The 24650-nt window shown below is 45.4% G+C and overlaps 1 protein-coding gene across 7 annotated transcripts in view; it reads right to left on the bottom strand.

Annotated features, from left to right (window-relative positions):
• Abat (4-aminobutyrate aminotransferase) overlaps positions 1-24650 on the bottom strand; it is a 106190-nt gene that overhangs the window by 51225 nt on the left and 30315 nt on the right. For 6 of the 7 annotated variants that reach the window (XM_031362102.1, XM_031362050.1, XM_031362064.1 and 3 more), the window contains one exon: positions 4212-4326. In XM_031362102.1, coding sequence (XP_031217962.1) covers positions 4212-4281 — 70 coding nt within the window. In that variant the 5' untranslated portion in view covers positions 4282-4326. Of the gene's footprint in view, positions 1-4211; positions 4327-4749; positions 4837-24650 lie in introns of all 7 variants that reach the window. The other variant, XM_031362093.1, reaches the window with a different exon arrangement.

Here is a 24650-nt window from a genome sequence, read left to right as displayed (position 1 = left end):
AAAAAAAAAAAAAAAAAACCAAACATAGCATTCAGTGATGATTTTAAATTTGATCAGCTCGCTTTATTTTTATGAGAGGTGTTTTGCATTGCATATCTGCATCATGTGTATACTGGTGCCTAAGCAGGAGAGGGCCCTCTCAGGAGAGAGTGTCAGGTCCATTTGAACTGGAGTTACAGGCGGCTGTGAGCCTCCATGCGGGTTTTGGGAATCGAACCCTGATCCTCTGCAAGAACAAGTGTTCTGGACCACTGAGCTATCTCTCCAGGCCTCCGGTGCTGAGCCTCTGATGACGCTAACCCATTCACTGCCTCTCTGGCCGGACTCAGGTAACAGTATCCATTTCAATGAGATCCATGTAGAATATGACTGTAAATTTCTGATAAAAAGGGCTTTTCACCAAGTCAGCCATGTTCAATTTCCAGTCAAGGAGTGAACTGAAAAATGAGAAATTTGCTAGCCTTTCCCCAGAGAGGATACAAAAGGGTTTATTTTTCTACAGGAAAACCCCACACATTCAGCAGCTAGGCACAGGGTGAATGTTATGCTTGCATTATTGAGGACAGAAGATCAGAGAGGTTAGTGAGTTCACCCAAGCTCATACAGCTAACTGCTGAAAACCCGACTTCCTGACTCCTCCCTGGCCTACAGATGCCCTGCTGCTGCATCTGGTACCTCAGCAAAAACAATGCTTCTCCCAGATTCAAGTTCTTATCAGAATCACAGAGAATAATAAAGGTGTGTAGAAAGCAGGTAAGTGTCGTGGGCTCACAGGACTGGACACGGTGGATGAAGGCTCTCTGCTCAGTCTCTGTGGCTGACAGTGGTACTCACTCCTGTAAGGGCTGCTCTGCTGCTGTTCAATTCAAATGCTAAATTCTGTACCCCAAGATCTGGTTGCTCTAAGGCAAGCAGATCTAACAGCTTTTGTTGTGTAAAACTTGTCCCCAAGTTGTCCTTCAGTGACTAATAACGATGCCTTTGGCCTGTAGCTGGGCAGGAGAGAGGCGGGCTGTGTATCAGTTCCTGGGCTTGGGGTCTGAGGTGAGGACCACAAGGGAGAAGAAGAGAGGAGGAAGAAGGAAGAAGTTGCTGTGGAGTGGATCATGAGCACATGGCCTCGAGGGCCAGGCAGAACATGGAGAGTTATATCTTGAAGTTATTGACAGGGAAGTAGACAAAATGGCATAGAGGGTTGACATCTGCCCAACTCTAATGCTTTAAGGCTTCTTAGAACTATAAGGGCTTTGTGTCTTTTATTTGGGAACTAAATGATCTAAGGTGGGGTAGAAACCCCCGATTAATATTTACTGCAACACATGGCCTAAGGGACAGCGCTGTTCAAGGGGACAGTTGTCAAAAGTCCTTAACGTCCAACTTATCTTTAAAGAAAGTTTGTTTAGACTGGGTGTGTGCACGCAGATGCGCTATGTACATGGTGGTGCACTCTTGCCTCAGGGACTGTGTGGATGCCAGAGGGCAACTTTTAGGAGTCCTCTCTTTTCCTGTTTTCCCCTTGTTGAGTTCCGTTATTTCTACTACTGCTGCTGCATGGCATACCCTGGGCTAGCTGGCCCCCAAGCTTCTGGCCACTTCTCTTGTCTCCGTCTTAGGAGTGTTGGGAATTTTGCTCTACGCTCCTCTCCCCTCAGCTGGCTTTTTCACTTGGGTTTCGAGAACTGCATTCAGGTTGTCAGGCTTGAGTGATGTCTCAGGCTAGTGTGATGAAACACCATAACCAACACCAAGTTGGGAAGGAAGAGGTTTATTTGGTTTACACTTCCACACCCTAGTCCATCACCGAAGGAAGCGAGGAGCTCAGGCAGGGCGCGAACCTGGAGGCAGGAGCTGACGCAGAGGCCATGGAGGGCTGCTACTTACTGGCTTGCTCCCCACGGCTTGCTCAGCCTGCTTTCTCATAGAACCCAGGGTCCCCAGGCCAGGGGTGGCGCCACCGGCAATGGTCTGGGCTCTTGCCCATCAATCACTAATTAATAAAATGCCAAGCTGGAGAGATGGCTCAGCTCTTGCACTGACTGCTCTTCTGAAGGTCCTGAGTTCAAATCCCAGCAACTACATGGTGGCTCACAACCATCTGTAATGAGATCTGATGCCCTCTGGTGTGTCTGAAGATAGCTACAGTGTACTTTCATATAATAAATAAACAAAACCTTAAAAAAAAAGAAAAGAAAATGCCTCATGGTCAGGTCTTATGGAGGCTCTCTTCTCTTGGATGACTATAGCTTGTGTCAAGTTGTCATAAAAGTAGCCAGCACAAGCCACAAATGCTTCTACTGGCCGAGCCAACTCTCTTGTCTTAATAAATTAAAATATCATATCCAGAAAACAATTGTTCTTTATGTAAACCTGAACAATGTGAAGGTAAAGTCCAGGTAGAGCCCTGCCCTGCCCTGCCCTGCCCTGCCCCTCATTCTATCAGTCATTGTGTGTGTGTGTGTGTGTGTGTGTGTGTGTGTGTGTGTGTGTTAAGTGCATGTCCATTTCTCTCCCCCTCATTTTTGGAGACAGAGTCTCTCAGTGAACCCAGAACTCGATGATTTGGCTAGACTAAACCCCAGGGACCCCCTGCTTCCTTTTACAATGCTGGAATTGCAGGCGTGTGCCTCCGCACCCAGCTGTTACACAGCCAGCTTTTAAGTGGCTGCTGATCCTCATACTTGTGTAGCAAGTCATTTTTATTAAGACCAGAAAGTTGGCTCAGCTAGTAAAAGGGCTTAAGCCTGATAACCTGAGCTCAATTTCCACGATGCAGGTTAAAAACATAGAGCCATCTCCCCAGACCTTCTTCGTTTGATGTTGGCCTAGAACTCCTTATGTAGCTCTCCAGACTGGCCTTAAGGGATCCTTCTGCCTTAGCATCCTGGTGCTGGGATTACAGAGCTAACAGGCTACAAGAGACATTGTCTCAAAAGTAAATGAGTAAAATTAATGACAAATTCCCCCCACTGCAGGTCAGCATGGCCAGACAGCCCCACTGCGGGTCAGCATGGCCAGACAGCCCCATGCTGTGCATGATTAGTTGGAGCGGGTCAGAGTTCACAGCTGGAGCTCAGCGCCTGAATACTCAGACAGTTACCAGCTGGAGGCTGTGTCCCCTCCAGGCACTGTTCCCCATTTCACTTCCCCTTTTCACAGTCTGTCTTCTTTTTCACCCCTCCTTTCCTTTTAGACAAGGTTTACTACAAAGCCAAGGCCATCCTTGAACTCCTGACCTTGAACTCCTTAACCTTGGATGTGGGAAACTATGTGACCACTGGCATCATGCTTGTAACTTCAGCTTTTTTCTTCTTTTTCTTCATGTTCCATGGACCCAAGGTAGCCTTGGACTTGCTGGTGATGACCTTGAACCCCTGATCCTTCTAAAATACTGAGTTTTGGGATTAAAGGCAGTTACCACGTCACCCATTTGTGTAATTGCGTGTGTATGTGTGTAATTGTGTAATTGTGTGTGTATGTGTGTAATTGTGTAATTGTGTGTGTATGTGTGTAATTGTGTAATTGCATGTGTATGTGTGTAATTGTGTAACTGTATGTGTGGGTAAATGTTCAAATGTGTGTGTCGGGCACTAGGAGCTGACATCAGATGCCTTCTTCAGTTCTCCTACTGAGGCCCCTCTTGATGAGCCCTGGGCTGGTTTGTCTGGTCTACCTAGTCACCCTGCCTTGAGGATCCCCTCTCTCTAAATCCTAAAGGCTGGACACATAAGCAGGCTGCCATGCCCCAGCTCCTTTTGTGTTGAGTTATGGATTCTAGTTCTCTGAATGCCATATCTGTTAAGTCACCTCCTCAGCCCTGCTGCTCCAGTGTATACAGCGATGGGGGAATAAACCTTGTGTGTCCTTCTGTGTTAGCGCACTCTGCCCCTGAGGTACACATACCCTCAGCCTCAATGTTGTGGCTTTCTCTACTCCTTGGCACTAACTGCAGCACTGTGTCTTTTTTTCTGGGTCCTTCTTGCTTAGAGGTCACCCCTCCTGAGCAGAATGGCTCTGAGCTGCACCGACTTCCTTCCTACATGAGAAGTGTCCATCTATGGACAGGGTCTGGGCAGCCGTGGAGATAGTCTCTCTGAAGAAGCTAGGGAGGAAGCAGGCAGCTCCTTCTATCCTCGAGGACTCTGACCACAGACCCCCTTGTTTGCCTGTGTCTCTTAAGGAGCAGGTCATGCTAGGATTTTGGTGGGGCTTACCAGGTGTGAAGAGGTGGAGGTTTTTCTGTGAACTGCAGGCCAGCCGTCGGGTAATCAACAAGAAGGCCATGACCACCTTCTTCAGGCAGAGGGACCCCCTTTACTTGCTGCTGTCCTGAAAAAGACCATAGCCACAGACTTAGACCCATGGGGACCACACCTTTGCATTCTAAACCCACCATTGCCCACTTGGTGGGAAAGACTCTTAGGTTAAAAATTCCGTACTGTGTGCTGAATACTCTCTTTACTCAAGCACATTCTGTGCTGAATAGAATCTATACTTTAATTTACATTCTTTTTCTTTCTACATTCCACACTCCAGACAGGATGAGCATACCCACTTTCTAGATAGAAAAACAGAGGCCCAGAGATATGATTCAACTGCCAAAGAAGCATGAGCACCTGAGTTTGATCACTAGAGACCTTGAGAAAGAGCACGTCTAGATCCCTCCTCCTGTAGATGAAGAGATGGTGTTGCATTCACCGATGTCTCCTTGTGCAAATGGAAACATGAGGACTATGAGGAAGGGGTTCCTACCTGAGCAACACCTTTGTAAGCAAGTGCAGACGTTTCTCTGCAGCCTGGCCACCTTTGCTTTGCTTGCTAGCTCGAGCCAGGTAGTTTCTGTTGTTTGTGGACAGAGAGTTCTTGAGGGACACTGCACCGTAGCAGATTCTGTGCAATCTTATCTTTTGTCTCTGGGAGAATCCACCCCAGAGCTAGCTGCGCTGCGATTTGGAAATCTTAACTTTTCCTCGGCAGAAAGGCTGTCATGTGAGTATTGGTTGCTCCACTGTCCAATAAACAGGGCTCACCCCATTTCAGATCTGAGGAAGGGCTCTTTCAGGAGTGACTGCCTGACCCCAAAATCTTTACTTGTAAGAGACTAATTTATTCAGTTAACCTAGCCACAGTAGATAGAAGGCTTGGATGATGATGATGATGATGATGATGATGATGATGATGATGATGATGATGATGATAGTGGTGGTGGTGGTGATAGAAGGAGTTCAAGGGTGGGCATGACAGTTCATGACTTTAACCCCAGTGCTTAGGAGGAAGAGGTGGGCAGACCATAACTTCATTATGGCTCACTCTCCATAGTGAATTCCAGGCTAGCTAGAGGCTACAGAGTCAGAGCCTATCTTAAAAAGGAAGCAGTTCAGAGACTCCATCTTATTTCTTTTCATGAGAGGAAAAGTTAGGAGAAAACAGTAGGCTTTAAAATTGTGACCATAAATTAACGTAGAAAACATATTCTTCTTTTGACAATTTAATGTGTTTTTTTACAAGTTGATTCTAATATCCAACTCAAGACAGGCCTATTAATTCAGCAGTAGAGTAAGTATGTAGAAAAAGCAGCCATTTACTTAAGGCCTCACTTAAGGCCATCTGTCTTAGAGTGCTGAGACATCGTCATGTAATTCAAGTTTCGTCTATCAAATATGTTTTAGAAGTGTCTTGAGAGGACTTTTGAATAGCCCATAAAAGTGAGAGTCACACCTATGCACTTTCAGTTGACAAGTCACTTTGGAAAACATGCCCTAGTGACATGTGACATTGTGTGCCCTACAGTTGATGTTCACCTTTTAACAAAACAATCTCCGTTAGTCACTCATTCTCAATGTATTTTTCAAATAATCAGAAGAGTCCCTGTTCACTCACTTTCTTGCCCACTAATTCAATCAGCCAAAGTTAATTAGGCAGCTGTTACAGGCAAGGCACCAAATCACATAGGAGGAAGAAAAAAACAGGTAAAACACACTCATAATTCTTTGGCCAAGAACTATGACCAGAGAAAGGGTGGGGGAATGTACCAGGCACCTTGTTCACCCTGTCATTAACTTCTTAAAATAACCCGGCAAGGTACTTATTATATAAAGTTTCCTCGTCACTGTCAACAATGAACTTCATATAACACAAATGGAAGACCTGGCATGCTGCTGCTCCTGCAACTCCAGGATTTGAAGGCTGGTGCAGGAGGCTGGTGCAGGAGGCTGGTGCAGGAGGCTGGTGAGTTCAAGGCCACTCTGTGCTACATAGCAAGGTCAAGGCCCAGTGATACATCAAAAAGCCTTGCAACCAAACAACTCCAGAAGAGAATCATGACTGATTGCCTGGTGTGTGCAAGGTGCTATGGGAAGATGGGGTGCTTCCTTCCCAACTAGGCCAGGGGGGTGTTATCTTTGCTGCAAAGTTAAGTAGATTCCAATTCAGAAGAAGGGAAGTTGAGACAAAGTGGCAGAGAGACAACTCCAAGAAACGAGACTACCCAGCCACATTGTCAGATTTCTGAGAGGAGCAGGGTGTGCATCTACTTGGCACCAGGGTTACCATTGAGCAGATGATAGGCTTGCTGCGGGGCAGTGATGTGGGAGAGAGGGTTAGAGCAGGCCTGAGGATAACTCCGTAATCCTCAGCCTTGATGTTACTGAGGATGCTTGGAGGTTGGGTTCTGTGCCTGTATGACAGCACACATCTGTAATTCCAGAACTGGACAGAGCCTGTGTGTGATGGTTTAAACGAGAATGTTCCCCATAGGCTCATGTCTTTGAACACACAGTTCCCAGTTGGTGGCACTGTTTGCGGAAGTATACCAGGTGTGGGTCTGTGGGAGAAGTATGTCACTAGAGGCAGGCTTTGACAAGTTAAACCCCCATACCGTTTCCAGAGGCTCTCTCTCACTCCTGTGCTTCTAGATATGAGCTCTCAGTTTGCTGCTCCAGCCACTGTGCCTGCCTGCTGCCAAGCCTGAGAGAGGAGCCCATGGTGCTGATGGACCCTTTCCCCTCTGGGATTACAGGTGCAAATAAACCTTTCCTCTGCTTGGTCATGGTGCTTTATCATAGTTTGGGGCAACTGGGTTCTTTAAAAAAAATTACCCCTCCCTCCACCATGTGTAGCATGTGCATATAGAAAAGTAGAGGTCAAAGGACAAACTCTAGGAGTCAGTGATCCCCTCCATCACCTAGGTCTCGGCCACTGAGTTTAGATTCTCAGGTTTTGGTATGAGTGCCTTTACTGGCTGAGTCATCTTGTAGGCCCAGAATTACAGGTTCCATGAGAGCCAAAGTTATGCTTTAAGTTTTAATGCCATAAAACAAAAATGCCTCTAACCTAGAACCCCTTGCCCAGGACAGCTACTTCCTGAAAAGCTGGAGGCTACTGTTTAGGGGAGACAACAAGACACATATTCTCACTCCCCTGAACAAGTTGATCTAACTCAACAGGCTGTGCTTGATCCCATAGAGGCATGACAGGAGTTACATCAGGATGTGTGCCTGCCCAGTTGGACCTGGTGGGAAATACTCAGCTTTATGGGTTTATCTTTATAAGCCACTGGGATATGTGACTTGTCACCATTTTCTGGGAACTCCAGAATGGACTTGGTCAGAGTCCTGGCCAGTATTTAATTAAGGCTTGCTTCAGATTGGCTCAAAAGTTGTGGTAGTGGTCTTATTCTCAACTGGTGGGATTAACAGTTCCTAAACAGAATGCAGTACTACACTCCTATAACTCTCCCACTCAGGAGACTAGGTCCAGTTCAGGCTATATACAGAGTGTCTAACTAAAAACAACAAGAGTCTATGAGTTCCTTAAGAATTTCTACGGAATTGACATCTAACAGATTCTACTCAGACACTATGTAACAAGAAAACTGAAAACAGGACTCAAACACACCATTCAACCTCTCACTGCACCATTGTCCAAAATAGCCATGAGGCTCCCGTAATCCAAGTGTCCATCAATGGAGGATAGATAAAACACTGGAAGGAACAAAGGACAGACACTGGCTATGTCTCAGACAAAGCCCTGTGTGAGATGTTCCATTGGTGTGATGCACAGGAAAACCCAGGGCTGTCAAGATAGAGTGCTTGCCTAGCATGCTCGAGGTCATGGGCTCCATTTTCAGTGGCACTGGCTATCCTGGCACTGAAGCGAGCATAGAAGGAAGTGGTTTAAGGATATTCTTAGATATATATCGAGTTCTAGGACAGCCTGCTCTGTATGAGGCCTTGTCTCAAAACAACGGATGCCCCTCAAGGTCTCCTAATCCCCCCCCCACATTACCCCTCCCTCCCCATCAACCAATTAAGCAGAATAGACAGTTTTAAAGGTGGCCTAAAGTCTGGTGGGACCTTTTCCTTAGGTGTGGTCAGAAAGGAAAGATTTAATTGATGTAAAATCAAGTAAACAGCCGAGTGCATGGAAAACCAAGAGAACTTTTGCTCCAGCTGAGCCATGGCTCTGCAGTAATTCTGGTCTATCCAGATAGCTAAGGCCTCAGTCCTGCCCACCTTAATTAAAATGCTAATTGGTTCCTGTGCTGCTTCTTATCTGCCCTGTGCAATGGGAGACTTGAGCTGGAGTAGGACCTGTGGGGAGCTCCAGGTTTTGATCAACAAGGTGAGAACCATTCAGGTAAAATGACAGGGAAGGAAAACAAAGCCACCTCTTGTAAGTAAAATCCTTTTAATCTGTTCTGGGGGAGGTCACGATGCCATTCAGTGTTTGCCTGGTAAGCACAATGTCCCGCATCACATAAAAGCAAACAACACCCAAACGACATAACCCTCCCAGGGGAGTTACTCTGCAGGGACAGGGACTGAAAGGCTTTCCTTCACATTTATTACTTACCCTTCTAAGGCAATGTGCCATGTAGCTAAGGATGACCTTGAACTGAGTCTTCTGCTTCCACCTCCTGAGTACTGGGGTTGCAGGCATACCACCATGCCTGGTTTTGTGCTGTAATTCCAACCCAAGGCTCCAAGGCACTTGACCTACTGGACCATATCCCCAGCCTTTGGTGTCTTTTATATCTAACTTAAATTTGTCAGTAGGGTCTGCCTTGGCTCACAGGATCAGAAGTTCAATGGGCTTGTCTAAGTTCCTAGAGATGCCAAGCCAGGGGCTGGAGAGATAGATGGCTTAGCAGTTAAGAGCACTGACTGTTCTTCCAGAGGTCCTGAGTTCATATCCCAGCAACTACACGGTGGCTCACAACCATCTGTAATGGGATCCGATGCCCTCTGGTGTGTCTGAAGAGAGCAGTAGTATACTCACATATATGAAATAAGTAAATATATCTTTGAAAAAATAAAAAGATGTCAAGCCAGAGACTGGTGGCCTTGGCTGTACCAGACCGTGTCAAGCTCCCACTCAAATCAATCACTCAAAGCAAGCATCTTGTAACCCCTGCCCCCCAACCCCACCAGGCAGAAGAAGAGCTCTGGACACAAGCTCACAATTCCTGCTGTCTACTATGGGGTAGACAGGACGGCAGGACCTTGACACAGGGATTCGGACTCTGAAGAGCAAGCATCTCAGAGGTACAGGAGAACAAAGCCTGCGGTGGCCACCACAGGAGAGATGCGTGGCCTTTCAAGATAACCAGACTGGCTCCCACTCTTTGCACATCACCCAATTCTTACACCCTTCAAGGGAGGACGTCTCAGGGGCTGGGGAGATGGGTCACTTTATAAAGTGCTTGCACGGTAAGGCAAGACGTTATGTTGCAGTACACACATTAAAAGTTACACTCTTTTGAGCACGTCTGAGAACATCTGTAATTCCAGCACTGGAAGGATCCCTGGGGAACACTGGTCTGCCAGTCTATCCCAATCTGAGAGAAACAGTTTCAAAAACTAGGTGGAACCAGGCTGGTGAGCATGCCTTTAATCCTAGTACTCAGGAGGCAGAAGCAAGTGGATCTCTCTGAGTCTGAGGATAGCCTAATCCTCATAGGGAGTTCTAGGACAGCCAGGATTATACAGTAAGATCCTGTCTCAAAACAAACAAACAAAAACAAATAAGCAAAAATAAATTAAAATAGGTGAGGAGTAATGGATGCAAACTCCTAGTGTGTATGTGTGTGTGATACACACACACACACACACACACACACACACACTTACTTTTCATCTCTGATTCTAATTCTTCATTTTCCTGGCCTGTGACTTCAGGCATGCTAAGTTTCCTCCCCTATAAAATGGGGGTCATATCAAAGCTACCTAATTTGTAGATGGGCGGAATGTGACCTGAGAACCGGGACATTGGCCCCTGCTATCTGCCTGGCTCAGGAGCAATGTCTGCTTGCACAATCATTGAATAAATACTAAGTGCTTGACAAAAACCTTGAAGATGGCATCTGCTATGTCATTACTGCACCACTCAGGCCTTTTACACAGGAAATCTTTGCTAGAGGGTGAGGCCCCTTCCCTGCAGCCCCTCTGGGGCTTCAGAATGGTTTTTCATTTCCCTATCTCACTTGGACTAAAACAAAGTACTGCCAGGGTCTCAGGACATTCCTTTCTTGATCTGCAGCTGGCATCTTTCCTACTACAGACTCAAAGCAACACAAAGGCACACAATGGCCAAGTGTCCCTCAATGCCAAGGGTCTCCATGGAAACCAATAAAGCCAGCCCCGGCTGGGTCTTTGCAGATGGTTAGCAGGGCCTCATTCACAGAGCAGTATGGGTGGCTTGTAACATAGGTTTCAGTTTGATCACCTTCCTTCCTCCAAAAGAGGTCCGGAGGCTCCGCTTGCACTCACTATAGCAGGGACATTCTCTCCTTCTATACCGAGTGCTCTCCCTCAGCCTGCCTCGTGGGGTTTTATAATTTCATGGTGACCTGTGTAAGTTTAGAGGAACAGTGTTCTAGAAATGAGCCAGGGTGGCCACCTAAGAAAAACCGAGGGGTACAGAGAGAGGAGCCAGGAGTTAAGCAACGAAGCACAGCTGAGCTTAGTGACTCCAGACAAGTATTTTATAGCAGCAACAGAAATGAGACCAGAACCACACCCTTGCATCAAGGCTGCACACACACAGTTTCCTCTGATTCTGGAAGCTACATGCACCTATCCTTGTTTACCAGGAAGAGAAATGGCTTTGCTTTCACAAGACCACTCAGTGATACACAGTGAGTGAGGGCAGAAGAGAGGCAGCTTAGGTGTAAATGTAATGACCTAATACTATCAAACTACTATCCCATCCCCCACCCTCGAATCCGCTTGTCTTAGGCTACGCCTGCAGATCGTATTTGGAAGTGTAAGCTTTGGGAGTGTATTAGGTCAGAAGGGTAAATCTGTCACACAAGTGAGATCAGTGCCCTCATCAAGATACCTCAGAGAGATGTGAGGACACTAAGAAAGGTTGGCCATCCATGAATCAGAAAGTGGGCCTTCTAGAGACTAGATCTATTAGCATCCCAGTCTAAATCTTGGAACTCCAGCCTCCAACCATAAGGAGTAACATTCTGTTGTCTAAAACGCCATCCAAGTTTATGGCTTTTTGTTATAGCAACTTGAAAGGGTGTATTAGTCAGGGCTCTTTAGAGTTATAGAACTTATAGAATATTAAGATATTTTATTGTGATGACTTATACTCTGCAGTCCAACTAACCCAACCATGGGCAGCTGTGAATGGGAAGTCCAAGAATCTAGCAGTTGCTCAGTCTCATGAGGCTAGTTGTTTCAGCTGGTCTTCTGTAGAAGTGAATCCTGAAGGAGGTTCCAAGAGATGTGCAGGCAAGTAAGTGCAAGCAGGCAGATGAGGAGGCAGCCTTCTTTCTTCCATTGTCCTTATGGAGGCGCCCAGCAGAAGGTGTGGCCCAGATTAAAGGTGTACACCAGCATGCCTGGACCTACGCTGTTCTTTACTTGGAACTTGCTCTGTCCCAGGCTGGTCTTGAACTCAAGAGATCTGCTGGCCTCTGTCTCCTGGGATTAAAAGGGCATGTATCACATTCCCTGGGCCTAAGCTTTTTGTGACTACTATGCCTCAAGATCTGGATCAAAATCATGTGTCTTCCAGGCTCAAGGTCTGGATCACAGGTGTGCCCTCCATTTCTGGATGGTAGTTCATTCCAGATAAAGTCAAGTTGACAACTGGGAAACTGGGAATAGCCTTCACTAAGGGCTAAGATAGTCTATTTATTTATTCATTTATTTATTTATTTAGACTGTTTCTTGCTATGTAGCTCTAGCTGGTCTAAAGCACACTAGGTATACCAAGCTGGCCTTTAATTTACAGCAATTCTCTGCCTTCTGCCTCCAGAGTGCAAGGATTTCAAGAGTGTGTCATTGCACTTGATCCTTTGGCAGTCCTTTGCCCGGCATGACATTTACAGCTCCATAGGGCCACACAGTCCCAGGTAACAAAATACTTCATGGATCTTAAAGAAGGAAAGAAAGAAATGAAAAAAAAGCAAGCAAGCAAGCAAGCAAGCCAGCCAGGTATGGTGGTGCACATAGGATTAAAGAATTCTAGCGTGTGGGAGACAGAGGCAGGCAGATCTCTGTGGGTCCAAGGTCAGCTCTGTATACTCAATTGGTTGTAGGCCAACCAGAGTTGCATGGTGATATCATGTCTCAAAGTAATGTGTGATTTCTCACCTTTCTCCTTTATTGTTCTCATTAACTCTTATAAAATTTAGTTGTCTAGGTACAGAGTGATAGTGAAGTGGAGACCCAAAGTTGTAGTAAAGAAAAATCTCTCTTTTTTTCTTTTTCTTACTTTCTTTTTTTTGTGTGTGTTTTTTGTTGTTGTTGTTGTTGTTGTTGTTTTGTTTTTTCGAGACAAGGTTTCTCTGTGTAGCCCTGTAGCCTAGAACTCATTTTGTAGACCAGGCTGGCCTCGAACTCAGAAATCCACGTGCCTCTGCCTCCAAAGTGCTGGGATTAAAGGCATGTGCCACCACTGCCCAGCAGGAAAAATATCTCAACTGCTAATATTTTGCCTTCCATAAAAGAACAATAAACAAGCTGACTCATACTCCTTTGTGTGTGTGTGTGTGTGTTTGAACTTAGGGCTTTAAATAAAGATTTATTATTTCTCTCATTATTAATTTAAATTATGTGTACCTATGTACATCTGTATGTAGGTATGGACACATGAATGCAGGGCCTTCAGGAGCCAGAGGTGTTGGATCCCCTGGAGCTATGGTTACAGGCAGTTGTAAGTTGCCTGATACTGGTGCTAAGAACCAAATTGGGTTCTCTGCAAGAGCAGGGTGTGCTCTTAATCATTAAGCCTTGATTCCAGGCCCTGAACTCAAAACTTAGTGAATACTAAGCACAGGGCCCACTGCTGAAAGCTGAATCATATCCCAGCCCCACAGTGTATCTGGAAGTTGGGTAGTATAATAAGCCCGACTTTGTTCTTTATCTAAAGTCTGAGTTTGTCTCTCTCTTTATGTCTTTATGTGTGTGTGTGTCTGCGTCTCCATGTGCGGTGTGTGCATATGCATTTCTGGCTTGTGTTGTCTCTGTTTCTGTGAAACACTATTAGAATCTTGTTAGGGATTCCATTTAATCCACACAGCACTTCAGGTACTGTGGTTATTTTACCAAGATTGTTTTTACCTAATTCACGCACACGGACTCTTTCCATGGGTGTGCCCTCTTCTGTTTCTTTTATCAGTGCTTGATAGTGTGCATTAGTGATCATCTGACTTTTGATGGAACTTAGTCATAGGCATTTTGTTTTGTTTCTGTAGCTACCATGAAAGGGACTGCTTCTTTGTCTTTCCAGATCATTTGCTACTGGGTTAGAGAAGCATCAGTCCAGGAAATGATATAGTGAAAACAGCTATAGTAACAAAAGGACCTACCGAGTCAACACAATTCCTTCCAGTGGAATTGGAACACAATCTATTCCAGTGACATTCACACAGAACTCAAAACAGACAATCCTAAAATGTACACCAAAGCACAAAAGACTGCAGAGAGCCATGCAATCCTGAGCACATAGGAAATGGCTGGAGGTGTTACAATACTGGTTATCAGCTATGCTACAGGACACATAACTAGGCAACAAACACTGTTATGGTACAACAAATAAACCCAGGGCACTGGGACAAAACACAGAACAGAGAATTGAACCCAGCTCTACAACTGAGCCTGTCCAGCTGCCTGAGTTTTCAAAAGTGCAAAAAGAACACACTAGAGAAAAGACAGCATCTTCCACACACAGAGCTAGGAGCAGTGAACATCCCTACAGACACGTATGGATGAAGCCAGATGGCTCCCTCTCACCCGGAATGAAAACGAATCCCAAACAGACCAACCTGTTCTCTGCTAAACACCTGGAACCCTGAAGCTGGAAAGGAACACGCAGAGAAACTTCAAGACGCAGGCCCAGAAAATGACTTTCCTAAAGGTCTCCCAGAGCGCAAGAAACAAAACCAAGAACCGACATATGAGAGAGCAGGAACTCGACAAGCTTCTCCTTAGCAAAGGAGCCATCAGCTGAGTGAAGGAAGTGCCCAGCTGGAGCAAGTTGCTACTTAAACCTGACAGAGGAGGAATATCCCAAGAAGCTGAGTACTAATGAACAGTAAAAGCAAAGAACTGTCAACATTCCTGGCACCAGAAATGCAAATGTCTTTCACTCTGATCAGAAGGGCCACGACTAAGAAACCAAACAGCATTTATTTTCCCTTATTTGTGAATTCTAGATTTCACATAGTACATAAATAAATATAAATATGTATATAGGTATGTTCTTATCATGTGAGTGCAGTGCAGTCTCCATCCGGATATGGTAAGGCACATGTTTGAAATATTGTCTTCATAAAGCCTATCACTATTTACACTTAATACATACTAATAAAAAGGTTTATATAAAAATGTGGCCAGCAGGTGGCTTAGTGAGTAAAGGCACTTACCACCAAGCCTGATAATCTGAGTTTGATTCCCAGCACCTGTTACAGAATAGTTGAACCTGTTTCTAGTTGTGGTATGGCTCCGTCCTTAGCACACACCTTTAATCCCTCTGGCTAGAATACAGAAATGTCCTTACTAAATACCTTTAATCCCAAACAATGAAAGTAAAGGTAGTTTGTAGAAGAAAGCACCTGTGTTTGAAAGTGATGTCTACTTGAGAGGCAGAGTAAGTGACCAATCAGAGATAGATCTGAAGGAACAGCATATACCCAACTCTCAGAGAAGAGAGACAGGAAGCTACTTAGAGCAGACAGTATAGCACAGGATACTGGTCGAGTCCAGGGAGAGCAGTGCAGTAGAGCTGAGAGAGAGAGAGCGGAGTGACACAGAGGGAGGAGGCAGGGTTACCAGGAGAGTTTTACAGAGACAGATTGAAGAGCAAACAGCTAGGCACAGGCAAAGACAGAGTGAGCACGAGAACATGAAGGAACCAGGAGATTAGAAAAGATTTCTGGAGTCAGTTTAAGGCCAAGCAGAGCAATTCAGAGGCCAAGAGAAAAGCCAGATTGAATCAGTCAGCTGGGAGAGGAGTTTGAGCCAGAACAGCTGAGTCGAACCAGCCAGTGCTCAGAAAGAACAAGAAAGGGCGAGCTTATTCAGCAGTAAGTCTCAGAGGCTAAAAACATTCCAGGCTTAGATTAGATTCTACGGAGGCTAGAAGCTTCCGGACTAGGCCAAGGTTAGCAAGATAATCATATATAGCTCAGGGACAATTATATCAGGTGAATCAAAGTTACTTTTACAAGGACTCACACGGCAGAAGAAGAGAGCACCTCCTGAAGGTTGACCTCTGATCTTCACAAGTGTGCCCACAAACGTACAGGCACACAATAAATAAAAATGGAACTTCAGGTGTTTTAAAGTGCAAAGATGAAAGACAGGCTGATACACAGTATGAAACAAACGACTTTGCTGAACTGGTTTATTGGTTCTAATATTTCTGGTAGTCTTCAGTGTTTTCTACATCATGCTGCCTCAAGCAATGACCCTGTGACTCAACACTGGTAAATCTGAACAGCCTCATTTTTCCCTTGCTGGATTTTTTTTTTTTTTTTTTAGCTCCCTGAGGTGCAATGATAGCTTGTTCGTATGACCTTTGACCTTGTAGTGTAGGTTCTGATTCCTCCCCAGATCCTGCTTACCGCTTCTTTTTGTTGGGTTCTAGAATCTTCAGAAGTCTGTTAAGGTAAAGTGTTGAAAGTGGCCACCTTTGTCTTGTTCCAGAGCTTCCAGAGAAAGCTTGGTCCTTCCCCAATTCTGCATGTTGGCTTCAGCTTACTACACACAGCCTGCGTTACCTTATGTTCCTTGTAGTACCTAATTTACTCAGATTTCAAAATTAAGGGATGCTGAATTTCAATAGTTTCCCTGTGTCTCCTGGGAAAAACATACAGGGTTTTCTTCCTCGCTCTGCTCAGAATACCATGTTTTCTAATTTGTGTGTGTTGGCTCACTCTTGAATTCCTGGATGCCTCTTATGTACTTGATCAGGTGAACACTCTCTTTGAGACAGGGTTTCTCTGTGTAGCCCTGGCTGTCATGGATCTCACTCTGTAGATCAGGGTGGCCTTAAACTCAGAGACCCGCCTGCCTCTGCCTCCCAAGTGCTGGGATTAAAGGCATGCGCCACCATTGCCCCGCATAGTTTGGCAGTGTTTTGTTGAAGATTTTTTGGCAGAGTGGCCCATGGCTTCTTTAGTTTCCGCTGTGTCCTTGGCTAGTTTGGAAGAACTCAAGAATGAAGGCCTTTGGTCCCACGCTTTTCTCTGAAAGGAGACATCTCATTATGGATTTAATCTCATTATTCATTGTTGGTATGTTTGACTTTTCTCTTTCTTTGTTTATGTTTGTTTATTTTTTTTTTTCAAGACAAGGTTTCTCTGTGTAGCCCTGGCTGTCCTTGAACTCGTTCTGTAGATGAGGGTGGTCTTGAACTCACAGAGGTCTGCCTGCCTCTGCTGGGATTAAAGGTGTGAGCCACCACTGCAAGTTTTCCATTTCCTTCCAGATCAATTCCTGGAAAGTGTGTATGTGAAAGTTGGCCCTTTACTACTAGTTTTTTATATTAGTTGTTTTTCTTATTGCTGTAACCAAATGCCCCTCCCCCCAAAAAATTAAGAGAGGAAGAACATTGGATCCATGGAACCAGAGTTACAGAAGGGTGTGGGTGCTAGGAACCAAACCCAGGTCTTCTGCAAGAGCAGCAGGCGCTCTTAACCACTGTCCCCCCCCCCCCCCAAGCTCTGCCGGCGAGTTTGCATCTTCCGATGTTTTCTTCATGCCGATTTTTACTTCTTTAAATTTGAAAACTCTCTAGCATTTCTTGTATGACAGGACTGGTGGCCATGTGAGCTTTTGTCTAAGAAAATTAATACCTCCTTCTAGCCCTTATTTCTAATGGACAGCTCTGAAGAGCATTGTGATCTCTGTTAGCAGGGTTTCTTTTTGTTTGTTTTGTTTTTCCTCAACATTGTGAAGATCTCATCTTTTCTCTCCCTGTCGGCAGAGCTGCTCTTGAGAAGTGTGTTGGCTTTAGGAACACCCCCCTTTTGTTGTTTCCTTTATTTTGTAGCTTTTACAAGCCTGCCTTTGTCTTTAACCTCTGAGAGCTCAAATACGCCCTGCAGAGAACTGTTGTGATTGGTCATTGTTGCAGGAGGGCTCAGCCCATTGTGGGCTGCACCAGGTCCTCTTGGGCTGTAGAGAAAGCTAGGGAACCATAAGCCAGTGCAGGAGCCAGTTAACCTCGTTCCTCCGTGGTGTCTGCTTCAGTTCCGACTTGAGTTCCAGCCCTGACTTCCTCAGAGACAACTGTACTGTGGAAGCATGAACCCAGTAAACCCTCTCTCTCTCTAAGTTGCTTTGGTCATAGTGTTTTCCCAACACACCGGGAATAAAGCTAGAACAGTAGATTTGATTGAGTTGAACAAGTGCATCACCACTGGCGGTTCTACCCAGGTATCTGTAATCTCGCTAAATTCCAGAAGTTTTTTTTTTTTTTTTTAAATTATCTCTTTATATAGCTGTCTTTTGGGCATTCTCAGTCCCTTTTGAACCCCAATGACTTGAGTATATGCACTTTTAATGCAGTACCAAAGCCCTCAAAACCTTTTAAATTCATATTTACTCCTCTTCCCCTTTCAAACTATGTATTTTCAAATAGTCTATCATGGAACTCACTGATTTTCCTGTTTGATTTATTCTGCTGTTCATGCTTTCTGTTATGGTTTTCCCTCTTAATTTGCTTAGTCTTTTTTAAAAAACGTAATGGTTTCTTAAAATTTATTTTTATTTGTGTGTGCCTCTGTGTGTGTGTGTGTGTATGTGTGTGTGTGTGTGTGTGTGCATGTATTAGTGAAGGTACCAGAGGAAGCCAGAAGGGGGCATCAGATCTCCTGGAGCTGAAGCTACAGGCATTGTGCATTGCCTGACATGGGTGCTGGAACTGAACTCTGGTTCTCTGTCAGAACAGCAAATGTTCCTAGCCACTGAACCAGCTGTCCAGCCCAATTTCTTTGATTTTTAAAAATTACAATATTTTTGTTTTCTCTCTTATAAAGTACTGATTGTCCCTCCTTTTTTGTTGTTAAATGCATATAAACTCCCTCTGTAACTTTAATTTCTTCAAAACATATTTTTAATGATGGTTCTTAAATGCTCTAACCTCCCTTTCAGCCCACCACCCACCAGAGGTAGTGGGAAAGAAAGGATACGGGGACGAGGACCTGTTTGGAAAGGTTCTTTGGAGCAACTCCCATCTGTGTTGTATAGAAATAGGCAGTTCAGCTCACAGGTCAGCAGTGGCAGCTCGATCCACTCTCAAACACTTCACAGATACATCAGCAATCCAGTTCAGTAGAGTCAGGAAAGCAAATACGAATCAACAGGAGTGGCACTATTTAGCAGAGACAGTCAGGTCAGCTCTAATCAGCAGAGGAATGCCAGAAGTTCTTGTCTCAGGGAAGTGAAGATCGGCGAAGACACGAGATCTATAAGCTTCGCACAGCTAGCTCTATAAGCAAGCCTCGCTCAGCCTGTCCATCGAGTCCTATTTATACTCTCTCCAAACACCACATGTCCTCTACAGGCCTGTCCTCAGCATAGGTCTTGCCTTAGCACGTGTATCTGTCCCCATCACTCCACCAAACAGCTGGAGTCTGCAAAAGCAGCAAGAAGCCACAACATGGCAACATAAGGTTTTTGAGAACACAGAAGTTCCAGCCTCTGGTGTTTTCTGTTCGCACTGTGTTATCTCATGGTGAGCTACTCACAAGGACAAGCTCTGTGAAGGCAGCCACCACGTTTGCTGTGTTCTGCTCTGCTGCAGGGAGATGTGATGTTCATCTTTCACACTGAACAAAAGGAGGGAAAATCCAAAGGAAACTGTGTTGGTTTGAATAGATTCAGCCATCATAGGCTCATGTGTGTGAATGCTTAGACCACAGGGAGTGGCACTACTAGGAGGTGTGGCCTTGTTGGAGGAAGTATGTCACTGTAGGGGTGGGCTTTGAGGGCTCCTATGCTCAAGCTGTGTGGAATTCCAGTCTCCTCCTGGCTGCCTTTGGAGGACAGTCCCCTCTGCTGACTTCAGATCAAGATGTAGAACTCGTGGCTGCTCCAGCACTATGTCTACCTGTATGCTTCCTGCCATGATGAGAATGGACTGAATCTCTGAAACTATAAGCCAACCCCAATTAAATGATTTTCTTTATAAGAATTACCTTGGTCATGGTTTCTCTTTACAGCAGTAAAACCCTAAGTGAGACAGAAACCAAGCACCACCACCATGACCACCACCACTACCATTACCCCCCTCCTCTTCTACTCCTTCTTCCTCTTCTTCTTCTTAAACAGGGTCTCATGTGGTCTAAAGTAGCCTCAAACTCATGATATCAAAGATGATGCCCTTGATCTGCTACCACTTTCCAAGAGCTGTGATTCTAGGTGGTGATAATGGAAGATCTTAAAACAAATGTTTAAAATCCTCTCTGCTTTGTGGAAAAAATTAAAATGATGGCAAACAGCAAAATAAATCAATGAATAAAGTTCTCTCTCTGAGAAGCCATATACATCTGTCTCTATGGTAGACTTTAGGTGCCCCATTTCATCCATTAAGTAAAAATCATTGATTATTTGTAGGCAGAGGTCAGAGGACAACTTTTGGGAGTTGGTTCTCTCTTTTCCTTTTTGGGATTAGGTTCTAGAAATTGAGGCCATCGGGAAGTCTTGTTTTGTTTTTGAAACAGGATCTTGTTATGTAGCCAGGGTAGCCTGGAATATACTGTGTAGACCTGGCTGGTTTCAAATGCATAGAGATCCACCTACCTCTGTCTCCCGAGTGTGGGGATTAAAAGCATGTACGACCACACCCAGTCTTTTCCTGGAGGTTTTATTGCATATTGGCATGTGAAGACATATATAAGACACATATATACATATATATGTATATGTGTGTGTGTGTGTGTGTGTGTGTGTGTGTGTGTGTGTGAGAATATATTGACGGATTAGTTATTTTGTCCTGGCTGCTGCTGTTTCTGTCCTAGACGTTCTAAGCAGGCTGCTTACTTACTCCATTTGCAGTTGCTGCTGGTACTTCAGCAGCAGATAGTACCCTTAGGTCCAGGGCTGAGGTACGTCTGTACTTGCTGTGATGTTACTATTCCAGTGTTAAGAGGTTCCAAGCCCAGGGATAGAGAGATGGCTCAGTAGTTAAGAGCACTGACTGCTCCTCCAGAGGTTCTGAGTTCAAATCCCAGCAACCACATGGTGGCTCACAACCATCTGTAATGGGATCTGATGCCCTCTTCGGTGTGTCTGAAGACAGCTACAGTATTCTTGTATATAATAAATAAATAAATAAATCTATAAATAAATAAATCTTAAAAAAAAAAAAAGAGGCTCCAAGCCCAAGTCTTAGTTGGAGTGTATTATGGACAGACTAGGGTATATCTAAAAAGAGCCTTCCAACTTCAGACATCCATTTGAGGCCAGGCCGGGCTCCATGCTTTAGCCATGCCATCAGTCTGTGCTCAGGCACAAAGCATCACCACGGAGGAACTGGCCCAGCTGGTGCAATGACTTGTGTCCATTTCCCGTTTCTTTTCCCAAGCAGATGCTTGTCCTTTCTGTGCTGTCTTGGCATTTGGGAAGAGATGGGTGAGCCAGGGATGCAATAATGCTTCACTGTATCCAGAGTACACTGTCAAAACTAGTGCCCCAGAGGGACAGGGTGGAGGCCCCGTGTGGCTGTGGGCTGTCTGCTGTTCTGTTTTCATGGTCTAATGCCGCTGCAGCCAGCTGAAGTAATGCTCACTGAAATTCACGTCTGTCTCTGCAGGTCTCGTGTGAGTCTAGACACTGTCAATGGGCGTGGGCCTGGATGTTAGGTTCTGCTCAGTGTTGGATTTCAGGATAAGCATAAATTCTGGTATAAAGCCCTATGTTTACTACCCTGCCCTACGTCAGGGGATGGAGTCTTTCTCCATTCTGTGTTGCTGCAGGCTGGAGAAGAGATGGTACCCACAGTCCCTTATCTATCTGTCTGACACAGGCTCAGTCTGTGCCACTGGCCTGGCAAATTGGACTGTGGGGTTCTACTCAATACTGAGATTCATTCCCACTGGCCTTGTAGTTCTGAAGTCTAAGATCTAGATTTAGTTCCTTCCCTCTAAAGTGAAAGAGTGTACCTCCATGATGTATGCCTCAGAGCTGGAGAGGAGTATCTTCTTCATTATGTGCGCATGCGCAAATGCACGTGTATGTGTGTGTGTGTGTGTGTGTGTGTGAGAGTGTGTGTGAGTGTGTGTGGGTATGTGAATGTGTGTGAGTGTGTATGTATGTATGAGTGTGTGTGAGGGTGTGTGTGAATGTGTATGTGAGTGTGTGTGTGCACACGAGTGCATCTTGCCTATCAGGGGTCCATGTCAGGTCTTCAATAACTCTCTACCTTATTTTTTAAAACACTCTCTTTTTGAGCCTGGAGCTCATTAACTCATTTAGACTGGCTAGCAAACCCTAGAGATCCTTTCGAGTGTTGAGACCTCAGGCACACAGGCCCATGCCTAGTCCTGCTCCCTAGCTCTGGGGAGTCAAGCCTGGTCCTTATGCTCACATTGTATTTTACCAATTTTCCCAGACATATCTTTTCTTACTACAATGATTTCCTTAGCTCTTTTTATTGTTTTTGAGACAGGGTTTTCTCAGTGTAAGCAGCCCTGGCTGTCCTGGACTCACTTTGTGGATCAGGCAAGTCTCAAACTCACAGAGATCCATTTGCCTCAGTCTCTTGAGTGCTGGGATTAAAAGTGTATGCTACCATGCCTGGCTTTCCTTAGCTCTTGAGACAGTAGCTCCATGTGTGAAAAGATGTTCAGATGTTCCCCAGTCTTTTTCATTTTTATTTTGGACATTTACTCCAGGCTAGTTCACTATGAACTCACTATATATCCAAGGATGACCCTTAATACCTGTCTTTCTTTTTTCATTTCCCTCATCTGGGAGATACAGATGAGGACCACCACGCCTGGGTTTATGTCATATTGGTCATCAAGCCCAGGGTTTTGTGCATTCTAGGCAAGCTCTTACCAACTGAGCTACATTTCTGCCCCAGAATGATAGCTGGGAGGGTAGGGGGAATTGATTCTGCAGCACTGTGTCTGTTCCTGCCCTTACTCATTGCTTTCCGTGTGGCTATAACAGCCACCTGACACCCACAGAACTCTCACCTGGATGGCACTTGGGTCTTTATTTTAGAAAATTCTCATGCCTAGACCCACCTCCCTGTGGCTTGTCTGCATGAGATATACAATTCAATCCATCACTTAGAGGGTGCTTGGAGCCTTTTCACAGAGGCTAGCAGGAAGCAGATGGCTGGAGCCATTAAAGGATTAACCATGCCACCCACAATGTCACAATGCCACAATGAGTTGTTTAGCTCAGGTTTGCTTAGCTAAGAGACTGGGAATGGAGGGCTGAGCCAGAAAGGGGAAGCAGTCTCTGCGGGAGCCTGGCCGTGGGGAGGCTCACCATGGGGAGCTGGCCATGGGGAGCCTGCCGTGGGGAGCCTGGCCGTGGGGCTGCATCTGACTATAGGCGCTGAAGGCCAGCAGCTGTTACTTTGTTTTTCTTAAAAAGAATCAACTTTTCTCCACCACTTTGTCCACACTGAGCTAAGGATCTAAGTAAAACTGGGACAGAATTTTTGCCGTGTGGCATTCTTTCCAGGAAGGGGAAGGCCATCAATATGCCCACAGCTACTGGAGCTCTTGGGGTGCCTGGCTCCCAACTTGGTTTTCAGAAAAACTCCCCTTTATTAGTTCTGATTGACATTTATATGGGAAAAGCAACTTGCCAGTTGAAGTAAATAAAGCAGACCTTTGAGCCACTCATAGGGAAAGGTTTGAAATCCCTAGCTGCCCTCTAGGGGGAGGGGGGAGGGTTACGGAAGGTCAACTTAAGGGCTTTCATCAAACACCTTTATTTTCTTCCATAGAGAAGCTAACATAGCCACTGTCTTGCTTGGACTTGACTTGGCTCCCAGGTACCCTGAAGCTACCGTCCTGGTGGGACACAATGTGCTCCCAATTCCCTTGCTGCCTGCCTCGTCTGAACTGAGCCTACAGCGCCCTTCTGTTGTTCAACCAGCATCACTAATTCATCTGCATCCCCTGCCGACATTCTCCAGAGTCTTGGACATCTTTCCCCTCTTTTCTTGTGTGTGTGTGTGTGTGTGTGTGTGTGTGTGTATGCACATGCGTGTGTTACATGTGTGCGTGTTACAGATGAGCTTGTCCCGTGGATGTGTGCATATGTATGTGCCTGCATGTGGAGTTAGAGGATAATGATGAGTATTTTCCTCCATCACTCTCAACCTTACTGTTTAGAGATGGTTGCTTGCTCACAGGGGCTCACTGATCAGCTAGGCTGGTAGTCAGTGAGGTTCAGGGGTCCCCCTGCCTCTACTCCCCAAGCCCTAGGGTAATAGAGCAGCTTTTCTTGGCTGCTAGGTATCTGAACGCAGGCCTTCATGCTTCTGAGGCAGGAACGTTACCAACTGAGCCGCCTTCCCTTGTGCATCTTTGTATGGTGTACCTCAGGTTACCCCCTCTAGGAAACCTTTTTACCTTTCCTACCGGGTTAGATGCCATTTATCTGCACCCCCCTCCCCCGCGTTTTTGAGACAACCTCACTCTGCATCTCAAATTGGACTAAAATTCACTCTATAGCCCAGGCTAAGTTTATGGTGATCCTCCTGCCTCAGCCTGCCAAGTGCTATAATTATAGGCATGGGCCAGCATGCTTGGCTTTGTTTATAAAAGATCTCAGGTACACAGCGTGTCTGAGTAGCCTGGGCTATGCTCATCCTCCACCCTCCAGTATTAACAGCTGCTAATATCTACCATGCATGCTCAGGTTATCTACAAACGTAAATGATATGGTCTTTATTTTTTGAGACAGTTGGCCTCGAAGTTGTTATGTCAGTAGGCATGTTATGTCTGATCCTCTTGCCTCTATCTCCCGAGTCCTAGAGTTACAGACATACATCACTACACACAGCTGAGGCTCAAACCCAGAGCTTCATGCATGCTAGGCAAGCATTCTACAACCGAGTTAGTCTCAGCCCAGTACAGCATGGACTATGTCACTGTTTACCTACAATATTTTTGTATTGGTCTTTCCCTTTAGGCCATTCATCCATCCATTCATTATTTG

This window comes from Mastomys coucha, unplaced genomic scaffold, assembly GCF_008632895.1.
Source record: "Mastomys coucha isolate ucsf_1 unplaced genomic scaffold, UCSF_Mcou_1 pScaffold12, whole genome shotgun sequence".
Taxonomy (NCBI): Eukaryota; Metazoa; Chordata; class Mammalia; order Rodentia; family Muridae; genus Mastomys; species Mastomys coucha.
This window is presented reverse-complemented; position numbering and strand designations above follow the sequence as displayed.